Genomic DNA, 15,294 nt, shown 5'->3' on the forward strand with positions numbered 1-15,294 from the left:
TTTTAGTATTTAGTAATATTTTATCCCATAACTAAAAACTATATATTTGAATTTTGAATAGATATATATACACTTTGTTATACGATTGAAATTTTGAAAAATCACCCAAGATATATTAATAATTTTTTATTAAAATTTATTATATGATTGATTACATGAATCTTAATTTTTAGCAAATATTTAGGGTGCTTCAAAATTTTTAAAAATCATGAGGACAGACAGAAAATTTTAAACACATATTTTTTTTGCTAAATTTTAAATATATAAGTATTAATTTAAATTCAAATATGATCAGATTTGGATTTAAAATAGATAAAGTTTTTTTTTAATACATCTAAAAAATAATAATTAATCCTACACCTAATTCCAAACATAAATAATATATTTTATATATATTAAAAAAAAATCATCTCGAATCTAACCCCAAACCTGATTCGGAAGCACAGAATGTAAGAATCACACCCCGAAGCACAGAATTATAGCAAACCTAAAAATAGACATATGATATTCTCTTGTAGCCTTTAATCCTACTTTCATATATATAATAATAATAATCCATCAATATTTTTCAAATTAAATTTAGGAGATATGCACAAATAAAATAAAATTAACTTGCAAATGTGTAAAAATATTAAAAATATCATTTATATTTTAAAATTCAAGATTTAATTAGTTAAAATTTTAAGATTATCTAATGAAATTAAATAATATCTAATTAAACTCAGTTAATCTTAAATAAATATTTAAAAATCTAAATTAAAAAAATAAAAAATATAAAATTGGTGTCTAAATCGTTTGCAGATTACGTGCGATGTTATGGGCGGCGGATTACGTGCGATTCTTCATGTATATGCTCCAACTTTGTACGGCTTATGAGGTTGAATGAAATAATTCCCCCGTTATCAAGATCTTTACCAAGGTTTCAGAATCTTACGTCCTTTCTTGAGCCCTCGAAAAACCTTGGCCCGTCTCTGCGCGCAAGCAATTAGGTTTTTCGCACTCACTGCTAGCTCTAGAGCCATGGAAGGCATCGAACTAGAAGAACCTTGCTTGTCCCTAAACGAAGACAATGGAGATTTCTGCAGTTCCATTCTTTCTCGCTTCGGCAATTCCACCGACGAAAGTCATCAGCATCTCTGCGCTGTTATCTGCGCCATGTCCCAGGAGTTCAAAGAACAGAATCTCCCTTCCACATATGTTGCCTACTTCGGTGCCGCATGTTCTTCCCTCGACCGCCTCTGTTCTGAACCCGACGCCCCTAACCACCTCGTGGACGCGCTGCTCACAATTCTTTCCAACGTCATTACCTGTGTACCCGTTGCAATATTGAAGAAGAAAAGGGACTTTTTGTCGCATCTTCTGGTGCAAGTTCTCCGGTCTCCTTCAATGGCCGAGACTTCTGTTATTCCCGGATTGAAATGCGTCTCGCATCTGTTGAGACACAGGGATAGTCTCATGTGGTCTGATGTGTCTCGGCTGCTCAGTGTCTTGTTGGGGTTCGTCATAGATTCGCGACCAAAGGTACTATACAAAACAAATTCTGTAACTTGTTCATCATCTAAATTCTCTGTAGCAGTGGGATTCCTTGCCACTCTACCTTGAAATTGACCTAATGATATCCTAGAAGAAACTCACATTCACTGGTTCAAGTCTTCTTAGCGTTTAATCTTCAAATTTATTTGGTTAAAAAGCAATAATCATAAACCCGAATTTGATAAATTTTGAATATCAATGTCACGTTTTTTCATCGTCAACGGCGCATAATTTTCACGTTTATAGCCGAAGACAGTTGATATTTGATGGTGGTTTCATACTTTTAACACTATATTTGTATAACAAAGCCAAATAACAGAGCAAGACAGATGCAAGAGAGGATCTAATTATGTTAGGAACCTTCCATGACTTCCTCAGTTATAATTAGTCTTTGTCTCAGTTGCCTTAACTGTTGAATACGGACAAAGTTCACTGACTGGGAAAACAACGCTTGCCCTTTGATATTGCGTGCTAATTGGATCTATATACAGGTTAGAAGGCAATCACATTTGTGTCTTCGTGATGTGTTACTGAGCTTCCAAGAATCGCCATTGCTGGTATCTGCTAGTGAAGGAATTACAAGCATATTTGAGAGGTTTCTGCTGGTTGCTGGTGGAGAAAATGCACGTTCTGGTGAAGGACCAAAGGGAGCTCAGCAGGTTCTATATATTCTTGATGCTTTGAAAGAATGCCTTCCTCTTATGTCACTGAAGTGCAAGACTTGCATTCTTAAGTACTTCAAAACTCTCTTGGATCTACATCAACCCCTTGTCACTAGGCGCATAACTGATGGTTTGAGTTTTCTCTGTCTCTATCCAGCATCAGAGGTTTCCCCTGAAGCATTACTTGAATTACTAAATTCATTGGCTCTTTCTATCTCAACAAATGAGATATCTGGAGATGTAATGGCGTTTACATCTCGTTTGCTAGACGTTGGAATGAATAAAGTTTTTACTCTTAATAGGCAAATGTGTGTTATCCAGCTGCCTATTGTCTTTAATGCTCTCAAAGGTTAAGATTCTGGATGCACTTCGATTGGTGAAGTTCAGATGATGTTTATATTAGCAGAATTCAATTCCTTGAACTCTATTCTGTGTCTTTATATGTGCACCTTCTGTCACAAATTAATTATTAAAGTATGCTTCGTTCTTTAAAATGTACAGATATTTTGTCATCAGAACATGAAGAGGCTATACATGCAGCTACTGGTTCATTCAAGAGTTTGATACATTCTTGTATTGATGAAAGTTTGATTAAACAGGGAGTTGATCAGATATCTTTGAATGCAGACACTCCATCAAGGAGGTCTGGTCCTACCATCATTGAAAAAGTTTCTGCAACTATTGAAAGCCTGCTTGATTATCATTTTGATGCTGTCTGGGACAAAGTATTTGAAGTTGTTTCAGCTATGTTTCGCAAATTGGGTACTTCGATTGCTGGCTAGTCTTTTTCTACTTCACAACATTCATTCATATATGTTTTGCTTGTCATTAAACTGCAGAGGTAGAAGTGTTATTTCTCAAATCGTGGGGCGTACAAGCTGGCTACTATATTGAAGCGATTAATTATCTAACTCCCTGTTTGGGATATTTTCATTGAATAGTTTCTGTTTCTTCATAATCTCATCTCTCAAACTTCAAATTATAGCACGGTATGCGTGCGTTGTTGCTGAATTTTGCTGTGACTAATTTTGTCAATACAGGAAATTATTCCACTTATTTTATGACGGGAATAGTTAAAAACTTAGCTGATTTTCAGAAGCTACCTGATGAAGATTTTCCCTTTAGGAAACAGGTCTTTCTATCTTTTATAATAATACATTTTATTTTGATTCAATAATCCTGACGCAGGTTGAAATTTTGATATGACATATTTGCTTCTTTTTTTGTCGTTTTGGCATGTGTGGTACAACTTAGAGATCACGCAATATGTATCATTCATTGCATCTTGTTTGCATGTGTTTTACTAGGGGATCCAGAAATCATCAGAGTTTGAATAATACTCTGGTTCAGTTTTATTTGATGACTTGATAATGTACATATAGCTAAAATTACAATTACATTGAATCAAATATGATCAGATTCTAATATGATTTTATTCCTAAATATCTGTTAATAATAATAACAGGAAAAAAAAGGAAATAAAATAGTTTAAACCCTAAATAGAAAATAGGTTAAGCCCATAATAGTAATGGGCTCAAGCCCAAAATAGATGTCCGCCAACAGATCCTTATTGGAAACATCACTCGTCTATTGTTAATCTTGCATTTTGATATAGAATGGAGGTAGGAAAGAGAAAAAGCGAGAGAATCTGAGAGGGAATGTGACAGAAAGAGCAGAGAGAGCAGAGAGAGACCAAAGAAAGGAAAAATAGTCTATTAGTTCACACCACACCATGCTGATTGCAATGACCCTTACACCTTATATATATATAGTTGTTGGCTTACTAACATTCCTAACGGCCTTTTAACTCCTTTACTGACTATCCCAACGAACTTCCTCCTATTACATTTATATAACACATTCTTGATAGTTATGTATTTTATGGTGAGATCCAAAATACATGTTCTATTGTCTATTTTTAATTTCCAATTACATATTAAATGTAGACCAAATATCTCAATTTTGAACAGTTAAAAAAGTTGAACATTGTTTTAACTTGTACTTCAATCTTGAAGTTCAGAAGAAAGTAACCTGTCTTAGTAATTTTGAGAGCCCCTAATGAGGTGGCAGATCTAGTTTCTGGCATGTGATATTTGGATTGATGTTTGTGCTATTGTTAGATTTGATGTTTTAGCAAATGAAAAAAATATAGTTTCAGTGCTGCTAATCTAAGTTTATTATGCTCTATAAATTGGTTATTAAAGACATTGGGAGCACCTTTATTTTCTTTCATTTCTCACTAGATTAGATTTCATTGGCAGTTTGATTTGTAGTGTAGGATTGGGGTAAAAGCTCGATCATTAATATAATTTTTAGTTTTTAATGTATTGCAGACTGATATTTAATATTCTAAAACATGCAGCTGCATGAGTGCCTTGGTTCTGCTCTTGTTGCAATGGGACTGGAAACTTTTCTCTCTCTTCTACCTTTGAATTTGGAAGCAGATGACTTATCAAATGCAAATATTTGGCTATTTCCAATTCTAAAACATTATACTGTAGGTGCACGTCTAAACTTTTTCAAAGAGGGAATTTTGAAAATGATTGATAATTTAAAGGAGAGGTCTAAACAGGTATGAAATATTAATGATGAGTTGCTTTATTATTCTTTAGGACAATCTGTTTCTTACTTTTTACTTTCTGTAGTTTGACCTACAAGGGCTGATTGTGTCATCAAGGAATGCGGATGCTCTTGCATACTCATTGTGGTCTTTGCTGCCATCATTTTGCAACTATCCTTTAGACACTGCTGATTGTTTCATGGATCTGGTCCATCCAAAAAGCACTTTATATAACACGCTTCAAAAAGAACCTGACATTCGAGGAATAATATGCTCAAGTTTGCAGCTTCTTATTCAGCAAAACAAGAAAATTGTGGACGAAAAAGATTACGAGCAATATGTGGGTGGAGATATGGCCAGTGAGCCTAGTTTGGTCCATTATACAAAAGAGGTTGCAACAAGCAATTTGAACGTGCTAAAGTCTTCTGCTGAGCAACTTTTAGGTGTTCTGACATGTGTTTTGAAGTCTACAAAAGATGGTGGAGGTTGTCTGCAGGTACTTGGGTTAAATCAGTCAGAAATAGTTCTCTTAATTCTTTATTGCCGAAAAATCCTTTTGGCTGATCTGATTTAAATATATATTAAGATTGATGAGATTAATGTGGGATTTTATATCATACATGTCTCTGCCTTGTAATGGTTATATGCATGTGTTACCTGCATCCGTGGCATTCATACTGTTATTACTATCTATGACATGTTACAGATTGCATTCTAGTTCTAGGACTGAATTCTGACAGATTTTGCCATCCACTACCCATAAAGTGCATATTGTCTTTACACTTGTGTCACTTGATTCCTAGCTCCCATTGCAATAGTAGGGGTAACACTAAGGGATGCATCGTCGCAGATGCTAAAACAATGATTGTCATGTCAATTGATGTTAGTGGGAATTTAAATTCACAACATTGTCTAAGCTTGCTTCCATGTGGCTAGGTGGTCAATTGAGGCTTGCACTTCAGGCCCAAAAAAAAAAATTAAGGCCTGCATTGAGTTGATCAGTGTGAACATGTAGGCGTAGTTTGCTTGAATAGCTTCTTCTTGTTGTATTGGCTTTTAGTTTCCACAAAAAGGTAATTACTCTAAAATCAGTCCTAAACTCTAAATCACCACATTATGACCGTCATGTTAGGACTGAGATCATTACTAATCATAGATAAGTCCGAATGCTCAAGACAGTTTCAGCCAACACATTTAACCTCTGACTCTTCCAAGTTTAGGCCTTCCAAATTTGAAAGCTTATACCGAGTTACAATATATGGGCTTTCACTGCAAATACATTATCTGGCAATTTTTCTTCCTCAAGCTGGTTCATTCAAAATTAGAATGTTGTCATGTAGATGTAGTTCTTAGACATTCCTCATAGTTCACATTGTTCACAAGCGTACTAGATTCTCTTACTTGTTTGTAAGTGTTGGAAGTGGGCCTGCGGCCACTTACAAGGCCCAAACCTAACAAAACCTATTTTTCATTTGTTAGATCAGATATAATTATCTTCTGTATTTATTTGTTTTTAATGCTCTGAGATTATAGGAGGGATTTAGGTGATTTGATTAGATTTAATTTCTCTTATCTCTTCTATGTATGTAATCGTTCCACCTGAATAAAATAAATAGAGCTGTTTTATGCAAATCGTTTCAGTAAGCTTTTTTCCCTTTTCACTGTGGTTTTGGATTTGCACTTGGTTGCCTTTACTTACTCTAAGATGTTCCTAAATGATTTTGTTCTGTTTACAGCACACAATCAGGGAGATTGCTTCCATATCAAATGGACAAGTGACATCCAAGCTCTTCAAAAGGACAATGCGTGAGCTTTTAGAAGTCACACAACAAGCCTTTAGAGCAGCCAACACCAATTCCATGCAGGTTGATGAGTCATCAAATGATGTGTCGCTATCAGTTGCCAGGTGTTCATTGTCGCCACTTGTTTATTTCAGCCTTAGATTTTTGTGTCATGAATTTTTCTAAGGTGTCTTATGATCATGGTGGGTGTCTGCATATAGCTGACAGTAATCATTTTATTTCTTTCTCTTTTTTATAATCCCAGGGCACAACTCCTTGACGTGGCAGTTTCCCTGTTGCCTGGTTTAAAAGCTGAGGAGATTGATCTACTATATGTTGCGATAAAGCCAACGTTACAGGTTTGAAGGAGATATATATAATCCTTTGTTCTTTGCATAAATCCCCTAAACTTCCTTTTTGTGATGAAAAGTTATGTTGAATATGAGGAATCATTGTTTCCAGGATGTTGAAGGTGTTATACAGAAGAAGGGATACAAAGTACTTTCAATCATTCTCAGGGTATTTTCTCTAGTTGCTCATCTGATTCATGTAATAGTTTAAAATATGTTTAGTATCATATGGCCTTTCATCTTGACTAGTGTTCACCAAGAAACTTCCCTGCCTCAATCATTCAATGGATGCAGATTGTGCAATTACTAGTTTCCTGGTCTGAACTTGGTTGTTGAAGCATAATGAAAAATGTCATTCCGTTAATGTGCATTATGTTTCCTTTGAGAACCAAAATGCCAAATTAATATTTGGTGTTTTGGCTGCTTAGCTAGTGTCAAGCTAGTAATTTGTTTGTTTATGGATTTTCTCAACAGGATTCAAATGATTTTATCCCATCAAAGTTGGAGGAGCTGCTTGCTCTTATGCTTGAAGTTCTGCCTTCTTGTCAGATTTCCTCCAAACGCCATAGAATAAATTGCCTTCACTTCCTAATAGTCCATGTCTCCAAGGTACTTATGGTTATTGGTCTTGCTTCCATTTTCTAAACTACCTTGTTCTTTCCATGATGCATCTGATGTGCAGAATATTACTATATTCATATTGCAAGTGTAATGTATTTGAAATTATGCACTGCAACAGGATAGTCTGGAGCAAAGGTGGCGTGAAATTATTTCTACTTTCCTTACAGAAATATTACTTGCTCTTAAGGAGGTAATTTGGTTTATTTGTGGGAAAAACTTTCTTCTAGTACTTTTATTTAATGCCCTTTTCATTTCAATTTGGCAATTGTAAAAATAAAATATATGGTTTAGTATGCAATGTCTTTTGGCTTTTGCTACTCCTGCCAGGAATTTTTAGGGCACAGGAACAGCACCATAGAATTTACATTCTCTCTTTTTGGGGAGAGGGCTTGTTGGTTTAGTATGCAGTGCCTTTTGTAAGCTTAGCGATGTATTATTACTAGCACAGACATGTCTAGAGCATGTGCATTTTTTCGCTATTTTGGTTCTGTGTTTTATTAAAGTTGGGGTTAAGTGTTTTCCTCTTGATTATCCAAATCAAAGTCTATTTTTCTGAGTATCATGTATGTACAGGGCTCATCATTATCTGAGGCACAATCTATTAGTTATCGTCTGATTTATCCTTGGTTATGAGCCACTATATGATGATTGGGGAGCCTTTGATGTATGAAATCTTTTGAGAAGGAATTCAAACTAGCTATTTCCCCTTGCTTTCCTTTTTTTTTTTACCATCATTTCTTTGGAGAAGAAAGTGGTGAAAGATCAAGATCGCAGACGTGAATTTGAAAAGAAAGTGGTAGAGTATTTCATATGTCCACCAAGGCCCATCAGTAGGGGAGGCCTAGTTCATTAGTTGTTGTCCAATTTTATCCTCAGTTAGGAGCCACTATATAGTTAGCCTATGACATATGGAATCTCTTAAGAATGAATTTAGACGAATTTTCTCCCTTTCTATTCCATTTTCCCCAATACTCTGCCTTTTTTTGTCGTTTTTGTTAAATCTGTGCTGGCGTTCTTCCTTGGAAATACATCATATGATTCTATTTTCATTGCTTATATTATTCTTCGAAAGTTCCATGGGTTAGAGTTGTAGATGTATTTGATTTGCTAGGAATTTTATTATATTTGCTGAAGCGTTAAAAACATTGCTTTATACCAATTTTTTGTCCCACCCTTTATTATTGTATTCTCTTGTTTCTGCAATGGCACTTATACTACAGCTGGTCATGTTTATTGTGTGATGCCTGTATGTTGTTTAGTCATCTCACACAAACATCACTTCTGTCAATATGTTTTGAATTGACTTGATAAGTTTGCTGAGGTGTTAACTTTAAAATATATATTATTTCTGCAGGCTAATAAAAAAACTAGGAATAGGGCTTATGCCATTCTTGTTGAAATTGGTCATGCACTTGGAGATGAAGAGAGAGGCGGGAATAGAGAAAATTTATTTCAGATTTTCAATATGGTAAATATAGATTTTGAATTCTTCACTAAATTATTGATAAATTAATGTATAATAGTTGATATAAGTCTGCCTTGATTGGATAATGTAATCTAATTCTTAACCCACTATACATGAGCTGTGTATTTTTTAGGTTGACCATATACTATATTTGATTCTGTTCTTTTTCTTGGGCTTAGATTGCCAGTGGCCTGGTCAATGAAACTCCACATATGATTAGTGCAGCAGCTAAAGGTTTAGCTCGTATTTGCTATGAGTTTTCTGATCTTATTTCAACTGCTTCCAATTTGCTTCCATCTACTTTGCTCCTACTTCAGAGACAAAACAGAGAGATTGTAAAGGTTTGCTTCCTTTTCTTTTGTTTTATGGTTACATGCTATGCCGAATGCAGCAATGTAATTGATTTAAGCTCCAAAATCAAGTAAACCAGTGTTGAATCTTGCTGCAGGCCAATTTAGGATTATTAAAGGTATTAGTAGCTAAATCACAAATAGAATGGTTGCAATCGCATCTGAAGAGCATGGTGGAAAGTTTGATGAACTGGCAAGATAACACCAACAATCATTTTAAAGCGAAGGTTGGTGTTTGGCTATCCTATCGTAATGTTTCATTTAATGCAGTTTCATTGACCTGTTGCTGGTGGCTGCCATTTTTCTGTTTCTTTTGCTTCTTGTTCATATTATAATGTTGTGATGAGATTCAATTTTTTTCAGGCAAAGCTTCTTCTGGAAATGCTTGTTAGGAAGTGTGGACTGGAGGCGGTTAAGGCTGTCATGCCTCAAGACCATATGAGACTTCTTACCTGCATACGCAAGGTCTGTTGAACAGCATCATATGATAAAATCTCTCATCAGCACTCAATCAGACGTGTAATCCTGTTTTTAATGCAGATCAAAGAGCAGAAGGAAAGGAAAGGAGGTGCTAAAACTAAGGAAACTAGATCTTGTCTTTCAAAAGCACCTACATCCAGGTTAATATTATGATTATTTACATTTATACATAGGTTTTACTAGCAAGGACACTTGTTTCAAAACTACCTTCCCACTCAAATATGTTGATTTGCAGTTCTCTTAAATTTGTGCAAATTGATTTTATCTTGACTGATAAGCAAGAGAATTGGCGATGCCTAATGTGATGCCTAATGCGATTAGCAAGCTAGCTTCTTGATAGATGGTTAAACTTCATTACTTAAAGTATTGCCATTTTGTGATTGGTCTTGTGATTTTTAATACCTAGACCACCTTTGAAAAGCTCATCATTTTTTTAGTGTTTGTTGTGTCATGTTCCATATTAAAATAATTAACCTGTTTTAATCTGCATATGATCAATGCAATGCAATTCTTTATTGTTGTTGTTATTGATGATGATCAATATGACTCTAAATTCAGGCAAAGCATGTGGAACCATACAAATTTTTTTTCTGATTTTGATGATGAAGAAAGTGGAGGAACTGATGCAGAATACTTGAACACGAAGACCATCTCCAGAGGGGGCAAGTCTTTCTCATGCAGTAAATCAGCAGCGTCTTCATATCGGTGAGCTGTAGTATTAAATCTAATGAGTCTTCCTTTGACTACCTTGTGGATAAATTATGTGATGTTAAATAAGTGATAATTGCAATCTTAGTGGTTTTAGTCCTTGTGGATAAATAATGCGATGTTAAACATTTTGATTCATTTTGCCCAACAGATAACCATGAGTAATATAGAACCTAGCCTAGCAAAATGAGATTGTTCTTGTGCCTTATCTTGAGTGGTTCACTATTGAAATGGATTTTAACATTGTTATTGTATTCTACCTAGGTCAAAGATCAGATACAAGAAGAATTTGCTTGAGCACTTGCCTGACCAATTAGACGAAGAGCCACTTGATTTGCTTGACAGGCAAAAAACAATTTCAGCTCTTAAATCATCCGAGCATCACAAAAGAAAGTCAATGTTAGATGATGAAGAAGTTGAAGTAGATTCTGAAGGACGCCTGATTATTCGTGAGGAAGGGGATTGGAGGAAGAGAAAACCTGATGAGCTTGATTTTGATGATGCTGCTATGAGTGAAGAAGCTGAGAGTCACTTGTCTGGCAAGTCTGGAAGTAGAGTGAAGAAAAAGCGCAGAAAAACATTAGAGTGTGGGTGGTGGGAATATGGCAGCAAGAAAGCAAGTGGGGAAGTGAAGAGAAAGGAGAAGATGGAGCCTTATGCATATTGGCCGCTTGATCGGAAGATGATGAGTCGTAGGCCACAGCTCCGAGCTGCTGCAAGGAAAGGCATGGCAAGTGTCGTCAGGATGGCAAAAAAGTTTGAAGGCAAGAGTTTAAAACTGACAAGGACCAAGAAGAAATAGAAAATAAGGAACTTCACTGCTAGTTTGTACGATATTTTTATTTACAAACAAAACTATAAATTTTAATAGACATATATTACATTTTTTTTAAATTTGTCCCTTGTCAATGTTTATTTTCATTAAATAATAAATTTATTTCATTGATTATAAAGATAATTTAGTTTAAATTTTTTAATTACAGATATAACTATTATATTTAATCAATTTTTTAAACTGTATAAGTTAATTATTTTTTTCATATTTGAAAATGGATGATGTAATTTTTTTTTTTTTACAGCAAAGTCGATGATTATTTTTTTGAAATTTTATCTGAACAGTTGAGCATCAAAGAAGGAAAAAAAATATTTTGTTAAAGATTAGATATAAAATTAATACAGTGGAATGAAATATAAAATGGCACTGGATATTGACTTTTCAAAATACACTCCGTCCGATCCTCTCTGTTCTTTTTTTGGGGCCCAACGCCGTCCGATCCCAAAACATATGTGCTAGGCAACTAACATATATAGCTTAAAGAAATTTAATTAGTTATTTGTAAAAAAAACACGGGTTGGTTTTCTTAAAATTAAATATTCCTCTTTTTAATAATTTATATTTGTAATCACTAAGGGTGGTTTGAGATAAAAAAAAAAAAATTGAGACATAACAACTAAGTGAGTGTGATATAAATGGTAGCAATTCAGATTCCTTAAATATTATTTTAAGATTTGATTTCGGTAGGTATATATGAAAAAATATTGCTTGGGTGTCTTCTTTTTTTGCTTTGACACTATTGTGATGTTGGAAAGTTTGTGAGATATTTACATACATATTTTTCAAGCCAAAAAAATACATGTCATTCAAATTTTATTTTTGGCGTTTTATTTCAGGCTTGCTATAATACTTTCCAAATAACAACATGTAGTAAAAAATAGTCTTTTAATTATTATTATTATTAGTTTCATACAAAAATATAATTAATACATACATACATACATATATGGGTGTATGTGTATGTGTGCGCACTTATATCTAGATCTTATAATTTGTTTATAATAATGTAATATTTCTTAATCATAAAATCATAGAAAGTGTTAAATTTTGGGTTATTGTACCTAAACTTTAGATCAGGTAACACTGTAAACCTCAAACTTGTTTATTATGCAAACTAACCTTTCAACTTTTAAAAATGATACAATCTAGCCTCTGTTGTTAACAAAAGTTAACTTTAACTGTTAATTGACTAGAAAATAATAAAAAAGAACCTCAAAAATTACAAAAAATGATCAAAAATTTTATCATTTTCTATAATTTTGAATCCTTTTTTGTAATTTTTGTGTCCTTTATTTTAATTTTTTGATCATTTTCTATAATTTTTTAAGTCTGTTTGTGTCATTTTTTGTTTAACTAATAATTAAAGTTAACTTTTGTTAATGATTAGGGCCACATTACACTGTCTTTAAAAGTTAAAAGGTTAATTTTTATAATAAATGAGTTTAGGGTCTACTATGATATTAGACCTAAAATTTAAGGGATAATTTTATGTAATATCTATCTACATTCATGTAGTACCTATCTACATGCATATAATAAATTTAGCATTTATAACTTTCAAAAATAATTTATATAAACAAGAAAGTGATAAAATATTTATACTGACAAATCAATAACAAAAAATATCTTGTTAATAAAATATATACTTATCATCCAGAATTGTTAATTGATTCATATTTGAGCATTAACATGCCTAAGATTAGCATATTATCTACAATAAAAAAATTTAAAATAGATGTTGTTTTACATAATACTTTAGGAGATAATTGGAGAAAGAAAAAAAGGAACAAGACAAAGATCAAATTTAGGTAAATAATTTTTTTCTAAAATGTGTCATTGGAATCAAAAATTTTAGAGCTTAAAAAATAAGTAACTAATGGGGTTTGATAGTAACTAATGGGATTGAGTTTAACAGAATAAACTAATCCCTTATAAATTAAGATTTGAATTTTTATTAAGAGAAGTACTCACATTGAATGTTTGATAATATTTTGAATAAAATTATTTCTAACAAGAAGATACATGCAGAAACTAGAAGGAAAAAAAAAAGTTTGGTGATAGAAGGATATTTGATTTCTCTGTATTCGATGCAATTTGGTGACAATCAAAGTGGGGCCAAAAAAAAAAGAGCAAAGCATCGTATTTCATAAATAAATATAATTAAAATAAAGAGTGAGAATAATTTGGTTTGTAAATCCCATTTGTGTGCCTCCTTACCTTGTTTTATATGTATTAAGATAGTTAATTTGCCAACTAGGTCATATGCCATTATTTTTGAGCTACTTCCACTATCATTTTTTAAAACTTGTGTATTTTGTATCTTGGGTCAATGAATTATGGTCATAAATCTTGTATAAGGTTAAAATACTTGTGCAAGTAGTGATATGTGTATTTTGGATTGATTTAAAATGAAAATGAGGGATTTGTACTAAGATTTCCTCCCCTTTATGTTTTATGAAATTTGGTATTGAGTGGTAAAATTTGTGTTATATGAGTATTTGTGTGGTTATGGTATGTTGCACGAGTCCAATAGGGTTCCTTAAGTGTGGTCGAATGGTCGATGTAGGCTTTTGACACTTATGTGTGAGTTTGGACACTATTGATGTGAGTTTTGTGAACAAGGAGTAAAAATAGGTTTGAGTTTCCAACTCTTTGTAGAAAATGAATTTAAAAGTAAAACTTGTGCCATTAGCTAAAGCTAAGAGAAAGCTTTATATAGACACTGAAACTACCTCAATCAAACATCGGATAGAGATTTGGGATGCATTAAAAGTTTCTTTCTTATGTTATCATTAACAACAAAATTTTACTGTAATATTTCATGTAATACACCATGATGTATGACACAGAGGTGAATGAATCTTGACACAATGACATTTAGCCATGATGCACGTGCCATTTTTGCACTATTTTCACTATGTTGAAATTTTATACAAATTCCTTTACTTTCCTTTTGCCCATGCTTCCGCATTGTTTAAAACTCTAATTTGAAGATAGTGAAATTGTATAGGAGAGATTTGAATGTTAAATTTCTTGGAATCCTATTGTAAATGGTTTGAAATTGTTTTCTCCCAATTGTAGCTTGGGAAAAACTTGGTTGTTTCTAACTGTATTTTCTATCAAATGTGAAATCATATTGATTTTTGTAGGAATGAGAAGGATTAGTAAGGGTAACCTTACTAGTCTAACCCAGGAGATTACAAATCTCATATTTAAAATTTTACATTTAAAATTTATAGATTTTAAATTCTATGATTAGATGATATTAAAAAATTCAAATTATAATATTAAAATTTTTTGTTTTGATCTAAAGTAAAATTTTATATTTTATATTTGAATTTAAAAAAAACTTGGACGACTAGTCAAAGTTGACGATTCGAATGGCTAGCTTCCACCAGGATAAGATAGTTAAAGCCGACTACGACTATAGCACTAGTGACAACCAACTACCATTGGGATTGGATTGATGTAACGACAAGTACTAGATGGCCGACTTTCATTAGGACAGGACCGACGATGACAATTAGGATTTGATCGATGGCAATGACAGGGATCGAATTGAAGACTTCCACTGGGACTGGATCGACGGTGATGACTGACCTCCACTGAGATCATACTGATAGCGACAATTAGGATCAAATGGTCAAATTCCACTAGGATTAGACCGACGGCGACTACCAGGATCAAACTACATACTTCCATGGTGACCAGATTGACAACAATGACCCAAAAAGGATGGTCAACTTCCACCAGGAACAAATGATCAACTTTCATTGTCATCAGTCTAGTCCCGATCATTGCCTTAGGTTCACTCTTGATGGAAGTCGAACTTTTGATCCCTATGGTCACCGTCAATTTGATCCCCGTGGAAGTCGATTGTCCGGTTCTAGTCATCATAGTTGCTATCAGTCTAATACCAATAGAAATCAGCCATCCTGTCTCAATTGTC

At 33.5% G+C, this 15,294-nt stretch overlaps 1 protein-coding gene across 2 annotated transcripts; it reads left to right on the plus strand.

Moving 5' to 3' along the window:
- Positions 1 to 930: 930 nt before the first annotated feature.
- LOC129315359 (uncharacterized) lies at positions 931 to 11,370 on the plus strand. 2 transcript variants are annotated; one of them, XM_054958995.1, is made up of 18 exons: positions 931 to 1,521; positions 2,025 to 2,544; positions 2,697 to 2,957; positions 3,236 to 3,327; positions 4,558 to 4,767; positions 4,841 to 5,251; positions 6,492 to 6,661; positions 6,802 to 6,895; positions 6,999 to 7,055; positions 7,361 to 7,495; positions 7,626 to 7,697; positions 8,862 to 8,975; positions 9,152 to 9,313; positions 9,421 to 9,549; positions 9,686 to 9,787; positions 9,863 to 9,942; positions 10,361 to 10,507; positions 10,775 to 11,370. In XM_054958995.1, exons 1-18 carry the CDS (start codon positions 1,021 to 1,023, stop codon positions 11,310 to 11,312), a joined length of 3,795 nt encoding a protein of 1,264 aa, XP_054814970.1. In that variant the 5' UTR covers positions 931 to 1,020; the 3' UTR covers positions 11,313 to 11,370. The 2 variants fall into 2 exon arrangements, with proteins under 2 accessions (XP_054814970.1, XP_054814971.1); XM_054958996.1 differs by having other exon boundaries at positions 4,558 to 4,692.
- The last annotated feature ends 3,924 nt before the right edge of the window (positions 11,371 to 15,294 follow it).

This window comes from Prosopis cineraria, unplaced genomic scaffold (assembly GCF_029017545.1).
Source record: "Prosopis cineraria cultivar Desert tree isolate PC_DT_omini unplaced genomic scaffold, ASM2901754v1 PC7, whole genome shotgun sequence".
NCBI classification, from domain to species: Eukaryota; Viridiplantae; Streptophyta; class Magnoliopsida; order Fabales; family Fabaceae; genus Prosopis; species Prosopis cineraria.